At 34.6% G+C, this 20,308-nt stretch overlaps 1 protein-coding gene and 1 long non-coding RNA gene across 6 annotated transcripts in view; one reads left to right on the top strand and one right to left on the bottom strand.

Moving 5' to 3' along the window:
- LOC143229454 (zinc finger MIZ domain-containing protein 1-like) overlaps positions 1 to 20,308 on the bottom strand; it is a 177,362-nt gene that overhangs the window by 50,367 nt on the left and 106,687 nt on the right. For all 5 annotated transcript variants that reach the window (XM_076461791.1, XM_076461789.1, XM_076461788.1 and 2 more), the window contains one exon: positions 11,589 to 11,694. In XM_076461791.1, coding sequence (XP_076317906.1) covers positions 11,589 to 11,694 — 106 coding nt within the window. The remainder of the gene's footprint in view (positions 1 to 11,588; positions 11,695 to 20,308) is intronic.
- Positions 1 to 20,308, top strand: part of LOC143229455 (uncharacterized) — a 28,571-nt gene that overhangs the window by 2,154 nt on the left and 6,109 nt on the right. The window lies entirely within an intron of this gene.

Here is a 20,308-nt window from a genome sequence, read left to right on the forward strand (position 1 = left end):
TATTTAAAGAAGCGTTCAAATTCTATATGATTACGCGTACCAGATAAGCATCTGTGGAAATTGACAGTAATCCATTTCACACGGCAAATAAGGACCAAAAATATTATGTCGAACGAATCGAATACCTTTAATTTTTTAAACAAGATACTGAATCACCTGCATTAATAAAAAAGTAGCACAAAAGAAATAGTACCTTACATGTAGAACACGTCAACGTGCAAAACAAACGGATATGTGTTCAGTAACGTCGTCAAACCACATAATTAAGCAGTCCAAAACCTGTTTCGTAACAATTAATCAGCCATAGTTTCAGTAATAGACTAATATAGTACAACTTAGAAGTTCGTGGAACTGATACTTACTCAGTGCAAAACGCACAGTACAGTTAGCAGGTGTAACTAAACATGTTTTTCTTCCTCGTTTTCGTGGGTATTGCCCTGATTTGAAGTCTTGATTTACTTAAGGATACATTTTTAAGGTGCATTTGAAATCCGAGTTTTACATGCTGGCTTGGTTATTTTACATGCTCCGAAAAATGATTTTTACTAAGAATTAAATACCACAGTTTCAAAACAGATATTGGTTTACTGATCATATATTTTTAATCGCTCTATAAGTGTTTTTCACGTGTATGCAAAATACACTTTGATTTTCCTTCATGTCTAATTAAATTTGTTTAGTTTAGTTTTTGGCATCGGAGGAAATAGTTAACGATATTAACATTTATATGAGAAATACATCTAGCAACTGATATCGAAAACTGTTGGGCTACTCTTCTGCCAGCTAATAGTGGGATTGAGCAAACATTATAACGCCACCAAAGCTGAAAGAGCGAGCCTGTTTGGCATAACGGAAATTCGAACCCTCGTCACTCAAATTACGAGCCGAGCGCCCTAATCATGGTGATATGTCATAACATTTTAAGTATGATAAAGCATTATGCTATACCTATATCGCACGACGTATCTAACATTAGTTTAGGACGAATAACAAATAGTCTAACTCGGCTACCCTAGGAACTCCAACCGAATTTATTTAATCACCACTATGTTTTGAAATGCCCCCTGAAGAGGGCATAGCAGACACATCGAAATCGGACTCTACTTAGAACTGATTTGCAAGAGTAGTGAACTATTATTCTCCCAGACGTCTATCAGCGATACTAACAAAGTTCAGAGTGTAATTTTTTTCCCGAAAAGGGGTCGAAGGCCGACTGAAGATGTCACCTGTTTTAACCACTATACAGTAGCGTGTTGCCTGTCAGTCAGACATTAAAATGATGTTACGTAAGAGATATTGTACGTTTTAATTTGTACTTTTGTGACGTCAGTAAAACGTGCGCGTGTCATGAATCACGAGAAAATTATGCACTCTGTAAGCTACAACACAATAGAACTTGTGAACTCCAGAAGAAAGATATAACAAGTATTTGCTATTGTTAATTTTGGTTTTATTTGCTGAATACAGAATACTTTCGGTGACCCTGCGGAAGTACATCTAGTAGTTAATTACAAATGATGGCTCATAACCTGTCAAAATGTGGCTCCAGCAGTGAAAGAAAGCAAGTTATAGCACTTGTTACCTATAATAATATCGAGTAGAACGATATTCTAACTGTTTAAAAATATTTCGATTAGAGAAACAAAACTTCGTTCTCAAACACTTGGACACAACAAAGATGTCCAATTGGTCACTTTCTTATTTTTATTTTCGCACCTGGTTGGAGAGGAACCCACCTATATACATACATGGAATCTTTGCTCTCTATCACAAAGATATTTCATGCATCAATATACAAGATTAGGTGTTTTACTTGAAACGGAAATGGAAACGTTTAAAAACGAATATGGACTAAAATTATTCATCGGTAGCACTGGGACTGCATATCTTAGTTGCTGATTCAATATCTGCATATCTTAGTTGTTGATTCAGTATACTCATAGCAAATATTTAGGTCATAGATACAGTGTATTAATTTTTTTTCTTACAACATACTTCGAATCACGTCAAATAAAACCCGTAAGCTAGTCGTGGCCTGTAGTTAATGTGCCCAGCTGTGAGTTTCCAAAAATCCATGGTTCGTATTCCATTACCGCAAAATTGCGATTAGCATTCAGGGGTTGAGGTGCATTATATGTGTGACTGTCAAATTCCACTATCAGATTAGAGCAGTCCAACAGTTGTTGGTGGTTGCTATTAACTAGCATCCTTTCCTCTAGTTTATCAGTTCAAAATTAGGAAGTAATACAAAGAGTCGTTGTGTAGCTTTGTAAAAGAATACTGGTAACAAAATTAAACCTCATTTTACTGGACATATTTTGTAAAGTTACTTATCTGAAATACTTCTGCTACTTATGAATGTTTGAAATGTGCCAAATTTTGGAATAGGTAAATAATATTTTTGCGTGTTTTCTCCTCACAATATGGGGTTCATTTTTAAAATTTTGACCGAAATATGGATATGATTCTTGAATTAAATTTTTATGATGAAGCACATTTCCACATTACGCTTCAACTCCAACTAAACAGGTGGTTTAAAAACACACACACACACAAAATATGTACCTACATTGCAGACCACACACATGTTTTACACGGTATTGTCACACAATGATGCTGAGGTGTGGTCTATAGACAAGCAACCTTCGAATTTATTTATCTTATGCTTTAGTAGCCAGACAGGCACATACACGCATACAAATACGGATTGCATTCAACGCCTATTTATATATATATTTTTGCCCCAAAATATATTGTATACATGTATAACCAACGATTCCTTTGAAATCATAAACATGGATAAATCCATGAAGCTTCCCAAGCGCAATTCAAGAAACAAACAAAATAATCTTTTTATCTTCCTATATTTTTACTATCAGACTTAAAGAACTAATGTGTGAACTTGACTTTTAATCAAAGCTTTTCATGCAAACAAATATGCAGTGTACGTAAATCGAAAACCTCTCCTCCAACGTTAATTGCTCAGCGACAAGCGTGAGGATTTACAACGTTAAACACTGGGTTTCGATACCCATGGTGGGCAGAGCACATATAGCCCATTGTGTAGCTTTGTGCTTAATTCAAAACAACAATACAACATCAAACACTGGGTTTCCGTAATCGCGGTGGGTATAACACAGACAGGCTATTGTATAGCTTTGTGTCTGACAAACAAATTGACAAATTCTAGTGTTATTTAAGTTTTGGTTACTTTTGATCTGGATTAATTTCAGCCGGTACAAAGAACCGACAAGGGGTATTAGAAAATTGGATCTTTTTGTGCTAGAATATATAAATATCAAACTTAGTAAAATGATACAATTTTTAGTATACTAATCTTGGTATTATATTATAAACCAACTTTTAAAATTCACGGAACAGATAATGGGACATGCATATTCGCGTATTCACTCCTACCTGTAGTTAAATTGAAATTTTAAGAAATCTAGAAATATTACAGTAACTTCATCCGGGATGACTTGTGAATTAGAACTATAAAGTTTGAATAGTACAACTCAACAGACCCTAAAATAACCTCATATGGGATGATTTTTGAGTTAGAACTATAAATAATAGAGAGTGGAAGTCGATACATCCTACAATAACTTCAATCTGGGATGACTGCTGACGTACATAGAACTATAAAGTATGGAAAATACAACTCAACATATCCTACAGTAACCTCATTTGGGATGACTTCTAATCAAGGTCCATAAAGTAACTATATAGTTTGGAACCAAATTATTAAATCTTAGCATATTCAGATGTTGACATCCGACCTTAAGCTATTAAAGTTTATCATGGTTCTAGCAACGAATAATGCAACTTCAGAAATATTAGGGTATTGTCAGCTATGACTTTGAGCTATAAAATCTTATCATGCGAGTCTATAATCTTCCAATTATGCAATTGTACTATTTTCTTTTATCAGCCACGTGAAAACCTTTTGGTATCAAATTACTAGTGTTAAATGAATACAAGTATCTTTCATCTCATTGCTATTTAAGCTCATTAGGTGTTACGAATCTTGTTATAACACAAAGTGGGACATTTGCTTGTCTTGTATTGTTGTACTTTCAACAGCTAAACACACGATGTTCTTGCACGTGAGCAACATGTAACCATTAAGTTGTTAATTACATATTTAAGTCTTTAATTACGACAGACAGCTGACACGGAGTGAACGCTATTAAAATTTAGGCGTGTTATCAGTAGAATCATCAAGAGTTGATTACGACATGTGGTCAGATGCTTTGTGGGAGTCGACCTTTCATGAACTGTCTTAACGCACATTACGGTATTCTATGTCCAATACAATACGTCACTTCTTTGTATTACTAACTCATTATAACCCTTCTCAGAGTAAACAACGCCCTCTTTCAATATTATCCTAAAACCAGGCATGGCGCCTTTATAACAGCAGTTTATCAGCAAGAAAGGGGCGGGCCCAAAAAAGGTGTAGACAAGGGCAACGTTGGGTGCGCCTATAATGAAAATTAGGTGCTTAGCCCACTGTAAAAGAAATTTGTTTTTCTAATGGGTGATGAGATTTATATTCAAATTAACTATTTTACAGTCCGATTTCCAGAATTTTAAAACTTAGTTAATTGTTGTGTTGTATTTCACGGAAACAATTAAAACTGTACAAATAGCTTCACATTTAATTCCAAGAGATCTAAAATAGAAGGTCCGTTGTATTGGACGTTTGGACAGTACGGTGAACGAATAACGTGCCAAACATTCTCTGGCATCCAAAAACAAGAACAGTACGTTAAATGTCCAGTTCTACAACCCACAAAATCCACATACATTTTCGAGAACCAACTTTCTTTTGACGGAAAGTTTTAAAGTTGTTTCTTTGTTTTTGAATTTCGCGCAAAGCTACACAAGAGCTATCTGCGCTGGCCGTTCTTAATTTAGCAGTGTAAGACTAGAGGGAAGGCAGCTAGTCATCACCACTCACCGCCAACTCTTTTACCAACGAATAGTGGGATTGACCGTGATATATAACGCCCCCACGACTGAAAGGGCGAGCATGTTTGGTGTGACAGGGATTGGAACCCGCGACCCTCGGATTACGAGTCGAGTGCCTTAACCACCTGGTCATGCCGGGCCGTTTTAAAGCTATCAAAAGCTTTAAACGTAACCAATTATTCAGATCATCACTGAAAACCGTCAAAAAAATAAAATATTTCTCTGAAGCTGCAAACATTTTCAGAAAAAAAATATTTAATAGCTATATTTATTAAAGTTTGTTTTTGACATTAATTTGATGGGAATTAAATCGTGTTGGTTTTCCGCAGTGTCGTCAAAAGCTCAGCGCAACGTGTTTCAAAATAAACTACTGAGTTTAGTGAACTTTCTCTGGAATGTTTTTTTTTTTTCCCAACATTATATCTCGGTAATACCCTGAAGGGATGGGGTGAGGGAGAAAAGGGGTCTCTCATATTTGAAGCTTGCATAACCTACGCATTTGTTTGACGTCATGACTACTTCTCTTTCCTCGATCAACGGTATATTCACTCTGCGATATATGGTGAGCATGAAGCTGGTCACAGTTCTCCAAAAATTAACTTCTGCGCATCTTTTCTAACGCAGTATTATTTGTCTCTGTGGCAAACTCGGGTCCCCCCCCCTTCTCCTAGTCCTTATGGCCGAAGATTGAGATTAACTCTGACGATCAGGATCCAGGGACAGATGGGCCGCCAACTTCCTTTCACTTTGTTACCATGGTAACATTAGATAACTTGTGTGATTGTCAGAAACGTGCAACGCAGAGAGGCGTCAACGGTTAGAAGGTAACTGTTGATTACATAAGACAGTCGAAAATATTTATACAAATATACATACAGTAAAATAACAATTTACAATTCATACTTATCCAATACATTTCTATTCAACTCATTCACCTGACTGATTAGTTGGGTGTTTTTCTTTTCACGCAGCACGCTCATAAAAAACTAATTATCTGTATTCCTAACAAAGACTATGTGACTAAATATCTGTTTTAATAACAATTATACTTAATTAATTCCTGGTATTTTAACGTGTACAGTTCTCTTTTATTATCCGTAGCTTGTCCATCTGATAACTGACTGTCCTTCCTACTTCTTTGATTTTTTTGTTACTTTTAAAAGGTCTAATCGACGAATTTTGTATTTCATATTGACTGAATCTGTCTTTCTTTCTAATTAAATCCAAAACATGCCGAAATGTTAAGAGTTAACGTGTTTTTTTTTGTAGGAAACTGAAATGTTCGAAAAAAACAAACAGTCTTTAAATATACTGTAACAAACAGTGGAAATAAAACAACATCATTTTTGTGTAATATTCGTTATTTCAATTCTGGAAGAATACAGTGCATTGTTTTATAAAGGAAAGAGAATTAGTCGTGTCTATACAAATAATTCACTCTATAAATGATGCTTCTACAACATTCGTTTTAGGCATAGCGACCAGACAACCAAAATCGTATAACGTAGTAACTAACTCCTCTTTCACGGCGGCAGTCCACAATAGTCAAATGCATACCACGCTTCCCTTCCCGCCCTCCGCTCCAGCCTCGCAGTACACCACTGTTCAAAACGAGAGGCTATTATTGATTTTTCGCCTGAGAAGCATATGCAATTCACTTTCTGCCGGGGGTATGAGATCGGGATTACGGCAGCTGCTACAGTACTATCAGACGCCACTAGGTTTATGTTCCCTAGAAGCTTTTCCTCCTTGGCTGTTTGCAGTAATCGCTGGTCTGCTGGCGATGAGCCCAGAGGCGCACGCGCCTTAGTACTCCTTCAAAGCTACACATAGTAACCGGCAGAGCGCTGGTTGCTTGCCATCTGTTGTTTTTTGGGTCTTTGTTTGTGTACAGTGTACGTTTCTTCTACCCGCTGCATTTAATATCCACTGTGTAGACATTATTACAGAGTTAATAAAACAGCAGCCATGTTACATCATCAAAAAGTCCTGTTATTTAGTTTAAAACATCAAGAATAATTAGTACGGTAAGATTCTGGGTAATTCTCATTACTTAGAAGATAACAACACGCTCAAATTTATTTTTAGCCTATTTATTTATATAATATTCCAAACTAGTGCTGCACTGTTACTCTGAGAAAAAACAACAAAAACACAGATACAAAATTGAAAAATAAAATCAAGAAAACATAAGCAAATGAAACAAATTCATAGCAACATCCATTGATTTGTGCTTTACGTCTTTTTACACCAAATAAGAATATATGATGTATATTACGTCTTTTTACACGGAATAATAATATATGTTGTATATTATGCCTTTTTACACCAAATAAAAATACTTTGTATATTATGTGTGTGTGTTTGTATTTCAGCGTTGTTCCGTAGCAGGGGCTGTATATTACGTATAAAATTATGTTTATATTATGTTTAATAAGCTCGATTTTTTTACGACTTTAATACTGACAGTAACATAGTGTTGTATGTGATTATAGCTCGGTTAGGTACGGGATATCAGTTTTGTTTTTCTATTGGTCACAAATATTTTATCGCTGTTCAACTTTTTTCAGGGAAGTCAACCTTGTCAAAAAATAATAATACTATAAGATTTATGTTCCCGTTAAAATGCTTTAACGTAAAGGTATCCACGAGTAAGATTTGCATTCTGAACGAATTTAAACGCATTTTATCATTTTTCATACATTGCAACTTAAAATATAAGAATATTATGAATATATTCACTATATGATATTTTTATCACAATTCCTTCGTGATTTTGCCCTTATTAATTTGACCACCGATTTATTGTCGAAACAAAATGCTAAGTAACACCAGCTTACGTAATAAAGTGGACAATGATCTACAGTTACATACGCAAGATACCAAACAATCATTTTTTCAACGCCCCCACTTCCTACGACTCAGCGCTTACCTACATGTTGGTCGTTGACACCAAAAACCGCATACAAACAGGGGTTGTCTCGAGAAACATTTTCCATGATGCCTCACTCACGCAATACTTGTTCTAAGCTTTAAGGCACTTGTTTTAAATAGTTTTCGTTTTGCCTAAATATACTGTAATTTGTCAGCTTACTTTATAAAATATGTAACTTTATTTATAACTTGTTATACTGCCTTTAAATAAATATTTTTACTGACTTTTCACAACGCTACCGTTAATTATTATTTACTTTTGTGTTATCATTTCACACGTTACTCGCTTCTACTCGGATAATTTCAAATAAATGGTGCTATAATAAAATATCAAGTTATGTTGACTAAAGTAAAACTCAATTTAGTATTCAATACAATCAAAACTACTACAAACTGATCGTAGGTGCTGCTATCATGCCAATATTTTGCAGTAAAACAGTGATAAAATATGGGTTTCTTACGGCCCTTGTAAATGTACGTGGGAAATCATTAAAATCGCACTGTGAAAAGGGCTATCGCTGAAGCTGTCAAAATTAAAAACAGTTAAACAAGAACTACACATTAATATTTTTCATTTTGATTTTGATTTTAACTACAGGTTACGAGGAAGTTGAAATAGATTAGAAAAGAGCTTTTCTGACATCTCTTGTGGTGGCCTCTGGAAGTTCCATCAGACATATTTTATTTTGTATGGCCGACTGAATATTTCATTTGCTTTCACTTTTCTTTTTTCTTTTCTTATTAGGGTTACCCTTCCACAGTGTGTAAAACCTTATGGAAAAAATTCTTCAAGGATTTACTTAGAGGTGTGAAAGTTAACTGGATATGCTTTTAATTTTAATAGAGTATCCTTTAAGTCAGTGGATGCCAAAACTAGATTCCAAAAATGCGAAGCGACTGTTTTTATTTTGTTGTAATGGGATGTGAACCATGAATCCTCGGATCCACAGTCCAGCATAATAACCACAAGGCTACGTCCAGCCAGAAAAGTATGGACTAAGTACACATGTTTGTAATTTATTGTATTTAGTGAAATAAGAAAGAAACGAAAACTTCGAGCTTCTTTCTGAAATGCCCTTCGCTACTACAGCGGTATGTCTCCGGATTCACAACGCTAAAATCAGGGGTTCGATTCCCCTTGGTGGGCTGAGCAGATAGCCCGATGTGGCTTTGATATAAGAAAAAACACAAACACTCTGAAATGTGTTAATTTATAAAAAGTTTAGCCGTGAATCCTTATCACACGAATAGATGTTTAAACATCAAAATCCAATAGGTGTCCCTTGAAATACCTATCAATATCCAATAGGTGTCCCTTGAAATACCTACTAGGTAAAGGAGCAAACAGAGAATTTTGTAGGCTTCCTCTTGCGTGGTACCAGATACACTTGAAGTGACAGAAGAAACTCAATATACATAATGTGTATGTAATCTGACTCTGCACATCACTGACTAGGGAAGAGTGTGGAATTTACACTCGTTAACAAATGCAATGGTTGAGTTGTCGAGACAACATACACAATTTGAAACCAAGGTCAAGAGACTTCAAGGTCGAAAGCCCAGAAACAAGTTCTGGCTTTGCTCTCAAAAACTAAAAACTAAATCTCATTGCACCACCAACCCCCGCCCATTCTTCCATTCCCCAAATTTGTGGACCTGAGCTATGGCTGTGAAGCCAACGACCCTATCTTTTCCAGGAATCTGTAGTACAGAGGCATCTCAGCCTTAGGCTTCAGAAATTTGAGAACATGTACAAGCCATGGGAGTGACGTTAACCAAGGTGAACGTGTTTAACTAAAGCTACTTGTGTTCGTTCCACCCCTGCGATCACCGATAAAATAATGACATGCCTCTAACCTGTTCTGATGATGATGCTACACTCACAGCTACTTATTCTGTATCCTTCAAATATATATATATATTTGGTTACCTCAGTTGAGGTAGTATGTATATTTTACTATCATGCTTGTTCGTGATGACGAGAAACCCACTTGAAGTAAAAAATGTATTTCAAGACGGCTGGTATTAGTATTAAAACTTTTATTTAAAAAATTACAGAACAACGTTTCGATCTCTTCAGGTCATCTTCAGGTTAACAAAGAGGGTTGCAAAGTTTAGTTGCAAACTCTCTTTGTTAACTTGAAGATGACCAAAGAAGGCCGAAACATTGTTCTCTACTTTATTTTAATAAAAGTTTAAATACCCATACCAGCCGTCTTGAGATATATTATCAAGATTATTTTAACAGATGACAAGTATATAAGTTTTAATTAAGTTAAACCTAATTTTATACTCCCTGGTGTTCGAACATTCCTACCGGTAACATGGAATACAGTTTCGTATAATTTTAGCACATTTTATACATTTATGTATACTTTATTTATTTCTGTTACAATTACAGCGAATTGAATTTTCAACGGCTGTCACATAAATTTAAAATGAAATAACTGTAGAGTCGAAAGCAATTGAATGTTAAAACGGAAAATCAAAATAATAATTACTTATCGCTTGAAAAGTGTACGATTGCTTTTGATACTTTTATGAACTTAGGTTAATTTTGAATATTAAGAGAAAGATCTGCTATAACACTGGAGGAATATTTATTAGTGATCAAACTGTTCACAACAATTTCGAAGCTCAGATGCCAAAACCGGAGTTACACTTTTAACATGAAATCCCTAACGTGCAATTTGAAAATGAGGAACGTCATTTCTTTCATGATAGAAACTATGTAATTTCTTTAATTTAAAATGAAAAATAATATATTGTTGTCCACTTTCTAGCAAAAATAATAATAACGAAGATATTAACATTTTATCTATGACTTGCTATTTATTAAACTTATGCTGCTTAAATTGAAGAACGTAAGGTCATTCAGTCAGTTCGTGCGTCAGCACCGATCTGAATACCAACTTTCTTTTTCGCCTATCTGGAAATAAATCTTGTTCTGCTGATTTTTTTTATTCAAACCCAAGCATAGTTTGCGATAGAACCGGATCTCTAAAGTCTTGGACAAACGGTACTTGTTTTATACGAACGTTACCACTTAAATAACTGTCAGTCTTTCATGTAGCTCACATCTCATTAACTTCTTAATTCTTTGTGGAAGCAGTAATGAATTTCGATGATAAAACATTGGCAAAGCAACACACGTTTAATGGATGCAGACTCTGCTACATGATTTATTGGCTTAAAAATGAGAGACATTTTATGTATTTAATTATATGTATTAGCGTAAAATGTTAGGCTTACCTATCAGAAGCGTGTGCAAAATCATCAGATAATAGGGCGCTTTGTTGTTGTTTTTACTACTGTATTTTACTATTGCAAATAAAATAAAGAACCTATCAATCAAATAAAGTTGAAATATATTCATTTAATAAAAAACAAACGTGCGGAAAATGTACTAAAACATGAAATGGCTAATTGATTTTTAGTCATATTCAGATAAAAAAAATAGTTTATAAAATGCAATTACAAGGTAGCAACAAAAAGTACACTGTTTTCTAAGTTCTTCTCGTCTGATCTCATATAACAATACCGAGTTCGGGCTTTATTTCGCTTTAAAAGTTTTCTCAAAACGCTATTATATATTTTAATTGTCTATGTTGCTTATACAAAAGACTGGTGCTGCCATCTATCTATTGATTTCAAATCATATTCAAGATGCATAAACTTACATGCTGATTTCGGGGAAAACTTGTCTCGTTGTGCTGCGCAGACAGCCAATAACCGGTAACCAAGATCGAGATCAAATCCTTGCTGAGCGGCTACCCTGTTAACCACCTGAAAGTGAATAAAAACATTATAACAGATTCGGACTTACAGCCGAAAATTTTAAAACAACAGCAACATAAAATAAATAAATTGTCGTCTGCAAACCATGACCTTAAGAACCTGATGACTTGAGTAAAAATAAATAAATATTCACTATAAATTTACCGTTTAAATCTATATCGCACACATTATTTTTTTTTACTATACAATGAAACTAATTTTCACTCGAAGGTAGTTAATGTGCAAAGAGCTTGAAAAACGCCAAAAGCAAGTAAGTGTATCACCAGTATAGTAATAATGATGAACCTGATAACAATTCTTAACACAAGAAAACAAGAACGACTTAATATTACATAGCGCTAAGAAATGTTTTTTTCTTTAAATGATGTTTATTTTATTTGAAAAATAAGGTTCCGTTTAACAGTTCTTAGCAGTTAATATGCATTTTTTTCTTTTACATTGGTAGTGATTGTGAATGCGTGTATTGAGTACTACTAACATTTTCATAACAAAGTCATACTTATCTATTCTATGCTGATAAAAAATATACACAACAATTAATTCCTATTTTATGGGAAAACACGGACTTTATATTGAGATAACATTTTTCGAAATCATTCTTTAGTGTGATGACTTTTCTCATAAATATGAGAGTGATTAACAATAATAAGTATTTTCACTAATAGGGTGCATTTTAAAACGATCATATTTAAAAGTCGTTGCTACGAAAGTATAGTTTATGATGAAATTACTAATTCAGAAACATATAGAAAACGGTTAGGCTTCTCTTTAGACCTACTGGTCGCTAAGTGGCAAGTGCTAAGCTGGAACAAAAGAATTGTTAGAAAGACATCCCCGGCTTCAATTAAACCTTACTTTCTGGCAAAGAAACGTCGTAAAAAAAAAAAGGCAAGGAAACGAAGTAAAAGTTTGCGTGCTCTAATAACTGTCTCCCTTTTAGGCCTAGGATCACAGATGACAGTCCATTGATTCTTCGACATCTTAGTTCGGCGACTCATGAGTCATAAATAGCTTTGAGGTAGACATAACCTGTTCTAGTAAGATCGCCAAATATATAGAGGCTTAAGCCTTGGAAACGACAAGAAATTAGTTTCTATTTCATCAGCAAACGATGTGAAACAAAATACTGAAAACTTGCAGCAGTTGTTTGCAAGATGTAAGATTCTTTCATCAGAAATTCAGAGTGTGATGACAACCAAGAGAGCCTTTCGTTAAATATCCAAAATTCGACAGCAATCAAGAGCCTTAAGTCATTTCAAAACGAAAATCAGATGAACCCTTACTCTTTGTACACCGTTATCTTTTGCTGGACATCACAACCTATCATCTTAATTTAGAGAAAAGTCTCCACAAAATAATTTCATTGGCATGGAGTAAATAAAAACGTTTTGTCGCAAAGTAACAATACATACATGCCACTAAACTCGCAGTCAAGAAGGTCCTATCCATGTCGAAGAAAACCCACGAAAACGATTATACCGGGCTTTGTTTGCTTGTAACACAATGGTTTATCGATACAGTTAAAGCTTGCTCAGCTAATGAATCACCAAATTTGGTAAAACTTTGAGCTAAAATACGCTACGTCGCGTAGCAGAAGCTCTTCAGGTCCTATGTGATATTTTTTTCCTCTTATTCACAGTACAGAACATAACTACCATGCAGCGATGATTTCATTCAACAAAGGTTTGGAAACACGAATATTTTCCATATGGGGTATCAGTATATAATATGAAACCTCCTCAGCCAGGCCTACTTTTAACCAAACAGACACGTGGTTAATACGAAAGCAGAATCAGTAGAGGTCTAACCATTTCCAGCCTTGTATGAATGTATTTCTAAAAAAAATTTCTGAGTGAAAGCAGAGAAAGATGTGTATTCATATGTCAAACACATCTACTACATCCAGCGCCATCAATACCATTCTTCAGGGCTCTTCAGGAAAACAGGAAAAGTAATAGTAGTGATCCAGGCGTTATATCACCAACTGAACAAACAGTTGTTATGATGTGAACTAGATTTAATTCTCTACAATTAAACACATAACTTTTCCAATGGATTGACATAAAAAACACACCTAAATCATGATATGATGGTTTGTTCTGGAAGTTCATTGGTACACGTCCCATTACAGCAAAAAGAAATAGAACACGCAGATATTTATATATATTTAGTCTTGGCAAAAATATTTGCGCAGTGTTCTATATTGATGTTATTGTCTACATACATCGAGTAAATATTAAGTGAATTCCCGAATAATAATAAAAGCATCGTATGATCGAACAAATGTGTATGAGTTGTTATACTAGTCTGTGTAAGTTTCGGGCACTTGTTCATCAAAACACACACACACATTTGTTTTGTATAAAAGAGTGTGCTTTAGATATAATATTTTTCGCAACAGATCAACGCTTTGTCCACACAACTGCTCTATTCTTGTTATTGAGTCATGTGTCGTCACGTATCAGAAGTCATGGGTCAACGAATTGTTCTACTGTCCAGAAATGGAATGAAGCAAACGAACTTTGCGAGAATAGCAGAGTACCACAAGTGTACTGTATCCAGAATTCTGAAACGTCATCGTAGTATAGGAAACGTTGTTCTAGGAAATTCTATTGACAGAAGCCAAAATCTACTGCTGCAGATGACCTTGTTTTGATCAGGTTAACAGATCAAATCGAAATAAAACTTGCAACACCTTACGACAAAAGAAATGACAATAACCATTCATTCCAGGATATCCAGAAGAACAGTGAATAGGAGACTGATCAAACAAGGTTATGTTGCGAGAAGGACTTTTTGTAAACTGATATTAGCAAGATTTTACTGCCGTCGTCATTTTCCTTACAGTTACGACACTGGTAACATGTCGTCTTTTAAGATGATTCTTGTTTCCACTTGTTGAGCTGATGGTAGGATTCGTATTCGTCGTTTGCCTGGAGAATAGATGAAGGAAGACTGTCTTTCCACAGGAAACACACAGGAGGTGATGCAGTACATGTTTAGACAGCTACTCATCACGGTGTAAAAATTGCATATGTAGATGTTTCATATAACATGCATTTCTCAGATGGATAGCGCTAAGTGTATTTGTATTCTATCTTAATAATAACGATTTTGATTGTTACAAAGTATATAATGTTTTGGTCATACCATAATCGCACTACACGTTTTGGGAACTGTGTGTGCATTTTGAAGGCGACGGTCAAATTTCACTATTTAGTCAGAAAAGATTATCCAAGAAAAGATGGTGTACGCTATTGAATAACTTATTTACATTCCCTCTAGTCTAATGGTTGAAAACTGAGGGCGACTAATACAGATCGCTCGAGTAGCTTTACGTGAATATCCTAAAAACAAACAACATGAAACAGTCCACCAGCCAACGCAGTTAAAATATTCTCTCAAATTATTCACACTGATGACTGAAGAAATGCAAGTAATAAAATGACATTATTTTAAAATTTGATAATATAACAAGTATAGAAGTTATATATGTAAATATATATGTATAGAGGTTATATATGTTAATAGCAAAACGCTTTTAAAATGAACTTAAAAATCAAAACTCACACAAACTAGAGCATTTTTAATTTTTTATCACCGACTATAATATCGGGAAAATTTTGATAAGTAACTTTTTACCACACATTTGAAATTCCAAGTCTGAAACCTAGTATTTTACACAATTTATCGTATTTTACAGCTTATTTTATTCCACGTTTCATGCACCGTTTTTATTTTCCAGGTTTATTTTTCTTCCCACTTATTCCCAATATTCTGTTCACCACATACGTATTAAATTATTAACCCGTGAAAAAAAAATTAAGGCCCGACATGGCCAGGTGGTTAAGGCACTCGACTCGTAATCCGAGGGTCGAGGGTTCGAATCCCCGTCACACCAAACATGCTCGCTCTCTTAGTCGTGGGGGTGTTATAACGAGACGGTCAATCCCACTATTTGTTGGTAAAAGAGTAGCCCAAGAGTTGGCGGTGGGTGGTGATGACTAGCTGTCTTCCCTCCAGTCTTACACTGCTAAATTAGGGATGGCTAGCGCATATAGCCCTCGTGTAACTTGGCGCGCAATTCAAAACAAACCAAACTATAGAGTACTGACAGATGCCCTGTTGGCTCAGTGATAAATCTAGGGGCTTATAACACTAAAAAATCGCATTTCGATACTCGTGGCGGGCAAAGCACAGATAGCCCGTTGTATAGTTTGGTGCTCAACAATAAACACAAAAACAATCAGCGACTACATAAATCTACAAAATGTTACAAATTACAGTAACTTGAGAGATTAAAATGTGTTCGAAATTTAAAAATGGTATAATTCAACGTATCACGAAGTGATAAAACAACGTTTAAAAATTGTCTCGGTAGGTTAGATGTACTGTTCAAGTCCAAACCTATAGCAAATTACTACATCCACTACGGACATGTGTAAACATGCTCCTATCGAGGTAGTAGTGTGGTGTGCTATATCCATGAATGTTGGTACAATGAAAGAACTAGGATATGCAAACCATACATTACCCTGTTGTGGTACACGATACATATAAGGTAAGGTATCTCTGTGAAAACTCTATACATCTAAACGTTCATAAATATTAAAGTATTCAATGGCCATATCGATGTGTGTTTTTTTTTTATCAAGAGGTAATTAATGCATTGTTTCAAATGAATAAAGCTCGTAAAACCATTCTTGGTAACAGAATATCATTTTCGATGTTCTGTAATGGCATCCAAAGCCAATACCTTAGACCTTAAATCATTTCTGTGATCAGATACGTAACCTGAAATATTGGGCTATAACCTACCAGTTGTCGTCATCTGGCAAAATTTACAAAAAAGAAAAATTATACAAGGCAACTGCCAACATTTAGTTAAAGGCATGCCTCACACAACTGTTACGGTTCTTCAGACAACTGTAAGGTTACATACCACAACGTTAGTCACAGGACCTTTGTTTATATTTCTTAATCATTTTGACTGTACGGATTATACACATATCTAAAAGACAAAATTTGGACAAGAAAAGTATTGAAATATATTGTTGAAAATAGTGAAAACAGAAACAAAAAATATATAGCAAAGACAGTATGTTGATGTGAAACATATCAAGTACCTTTACGTTCATTCCTAGGATTTAATATTTTTACCTGATGATGACTCTTTACGACTCATAAGCTTAAGACGATTGTTGTTGCTGTAATTAAGCCCAAAGTTGCACAAAGGATAATCGTGCTCCGCCCACCATGGGTATCGAAACCCAGTTTTTAGCGTTTTAAACTCGCAGACATACCTCTCTGCCATTGAAGAAGAAAAACTATTCCGGATTTGTGAGAGTCTCATGATTATAAATCAGAAGCTGGATTTAATTAAACATTATTCGATATACCTTCTGCTCCTCAAACTTCGAGTTGTTTAACTTACTCAATGCTAAAAATTTATATAAAAAAGTGTAGCTCCGTACATTAAATTTAGATCAGGTCCATGTTCGAAGTCATGCATCATAAATTACTTATCATGCTACTTTGCACGTAAAATGATATTCCTTAAATTACACATTTGTTTCGATACCATTCATACACAGGGTCTACAAATGTTGCATTATATTGATAAGTTTTATATTTTTTGTCCGTTACAACGTTCAGTGCAAAGAAATCACCCATTTCCTGGAAAAAAAAAATATATTTAATGGACTTAATTGTAACACTGATAGTAGTTTTAACAAACACGCGAATCCACAAATAATTTGTTATATAAATAGTTTAGAAAAACTGTCAGAAAACCAAAGAGGGTCCAACGACTCCACCAGTAATTACTGGATTTATTACGAGCCAATTTAGGGTTTTACAATTCGTGAGTATTGCGTAATAACATTAATTAGACAACTATTTATGTACATATTGGGGCCAGATTTTACAGCAGTTTGGTACTGCTCTTCAACGTAAAATATGTCAAAAATAAACAACATTCGCTCTTTGACTGTTTGTTTCCATGAAATGCATTTGGGCCTTAAAATGGCATTACAGGAAAAGATAAATGGCACAAAGTTCAATAATTATTTATTTTCAAGTCCAATATAACACAAAGGTGAAGTAATGTATCCATACAGATTTTACCTTGCAATACACATTGTAAAGTTTTAAGACTTAAGTTTTTTAAAAGGATCCGACACAAGCAAGTTATTGGTTTGATTGCTTTAATCTTTGAAATGACACGTATTCCACAATCCAACGATCTGATTCGTTCTTTTAAAACACAACACCAGGTGTTTTAATTACTTAGTTCAGTTTCGTTAAAAGTAAATCAATTGGGCGCACAGACTTAGATTTTTTTCCCATGATAATGTTGAGTCACGGTTTCTATGTCTGTTTCTATGACACTAAATATTCAAACTAACATATTACCTTAACTTTCAATTCCACGAACACATAAGGCACCGAAAGCGACAGTTTTTAACAATAATTCGTTCGAAATATCGATTGTAGAAACAGTTTCTCAAGTAACGTAAAAAAACAAAACTTAAAATGAACCAATCATTCTATGCGACATTTTAAAATGTTTCTATTTAAAACGAGGTATTGGTGACATTACTCCAATATCACCTAGAATCATTACAATAAAATCGAAGCAACTTTAGCGTGTGCGCTGTCATTACTTGAATACTTTATATACTTATTTTAGAAATGAATTTACAATTATATTTGTCGAATTTGTTTCGTCCTTTTTATGAGGGTATTTATCGAAGCTATATAGAAAAAACAACGATAATTATTATCAAAACTGTTACTCAACGGCAAAGGTCTCACCCTCTGAACGTTGGTGAGTGATAAACATATAGTAAGTACCTCAAGTGTTTCAACTGTTTGTTCTAAGTATTCACGAAGTATGAAAAAAAATACTATTTTATAATTTGGTGTAAAAAAGAACAAACATTTTGTTTTAAATTTTCGCCAAAAACTGCTTTTACTTTTGTGCCTACGGACTAAAGGGGAGGTAATTAATCAACATCAACCGCCGCCAGCTCTTAAGCTACACTTGTTTCACTGATTAGTGAAATTTGAACCTTCATGGTTCCAAAGTACGGAGCACGTTTTTGCGGCAACAGGAAGCGAACCACAGTCCAAGTATACTAAAATAACCTTAACGTACAACCTCATTTATGCCAAATAAACATATAACGGGAAAAAAATCACTTTATATGTTATATCTTATTTAAACCTCACAGTTAAAGGACCAAAAGCTCAATCATTTGGTTACAAGAGGATTGACGGTTTACAACTATTTATTTGTTGAACAAACGCTACGTAACAAAAATACATATATTGTTTTTAATAAGATAGTTTCATTTCAGCAATAATGTGAACAATGAATTACTTATATTCTAATTCTATATAATATTCTAACTTGTTGATAGATTATAAAAATTTGAAAGTGAGTCGAATACCTCATTCACACTTCGATGTTTCCAGGGTGAAAGGTTGTTTTAAAAAAAGGGGGACCATTAGTTGCTGACGCCCTCTTACGAATGACTTATCCACTAAACTCACTTCATGGTTTAACAAAATATATATTTATAAGAAACAAATACAAAAGGGCAAACACCCCAGACATTTTGTAAACTTTTGTGGTCAAAACACCACAACCTGTAGTGGTAATAAGCCTTGTTCCAGTGATCTTACGACGATGAGTAACACAATAGCTACTTATTGGGTTCAAGGTAATAACGTTACAGGTAAATTATTTCTACATCCTGTCGTATTCCACGCCGACTCTCTTCTCCAGGCGTCATCTGCCGTGAGAACTGATTTTTGTTAAAGCGACTTTCTCAACCAGGCGGCGTACATGAACATTTATTTCATCAAAACAAAAAAGCGTAAATAATTAGAACTATTATAACATATGATACTTTCTTTTCGTCTTACTTTTAAACCTACTCTTACTTTAACAACACCGAAACTGTACTTGTTACTTTTGTACATTTCCTTTATTCTGGCTAGATCTAATACATAAACAATATATGTTGATTTGGTAAAGGGGTTTTAAATGGACTGTATGTTTTTTTGCACAGGAATGAAATACATTTTAATATTATGTTTGTTTTTGAATTTCGCGCAAAGCTACACTAGGGCTATCTCTGCTAATCGTCCCTAATTTAGCAGTGTAAGACTAGAGAAAAGGCAGCTAGTCATCACCACCCACCACCAACTCTTGGGCTACTCTTTTATCAACAAATAATGGGTTTGACCGACACACTATAACGCCCCTACGGCTGAAATGGCTAGCATGTTAAGTGTGACGGCGATTCAAACCCGCGACCCTCAGATTACGAGTCGAGTGCTTTAACCACCTGGCCATGCCATGCCCTTCAATATCTTATTTGTATTAAAATATTATTCATTCTTTACAATAAAAAATAAGTAAAACTTGAAGCGGTAATTACAAATTTTTTTGCATAGTTATTGAAAATAGTTATTTCTATATGGATAAGTTATGACGTTTGTAAAATAATTATTGTCCTTGCTTTAACACTTTTTTAATTAGTCAGATGCTTAGGTTTTTATGACATGCCTTATCCCACTTCACTGTACTGCA

The sequence above is a fragment of the Tachypleus tridentatus genome, chromosome 10 (assembly GCF_004210375.1).
Source record: "Tachypleus tridentatus isolate NWPU-2018 chromosome 10, ASM421037v1, whole genome shotgun sequence".
NCBI lineage: Eukaryota > Metazoa > Arthropoda > Merostomata > Xiphosura > Limulidae > Tachypleus > Tachypleus tridentatus.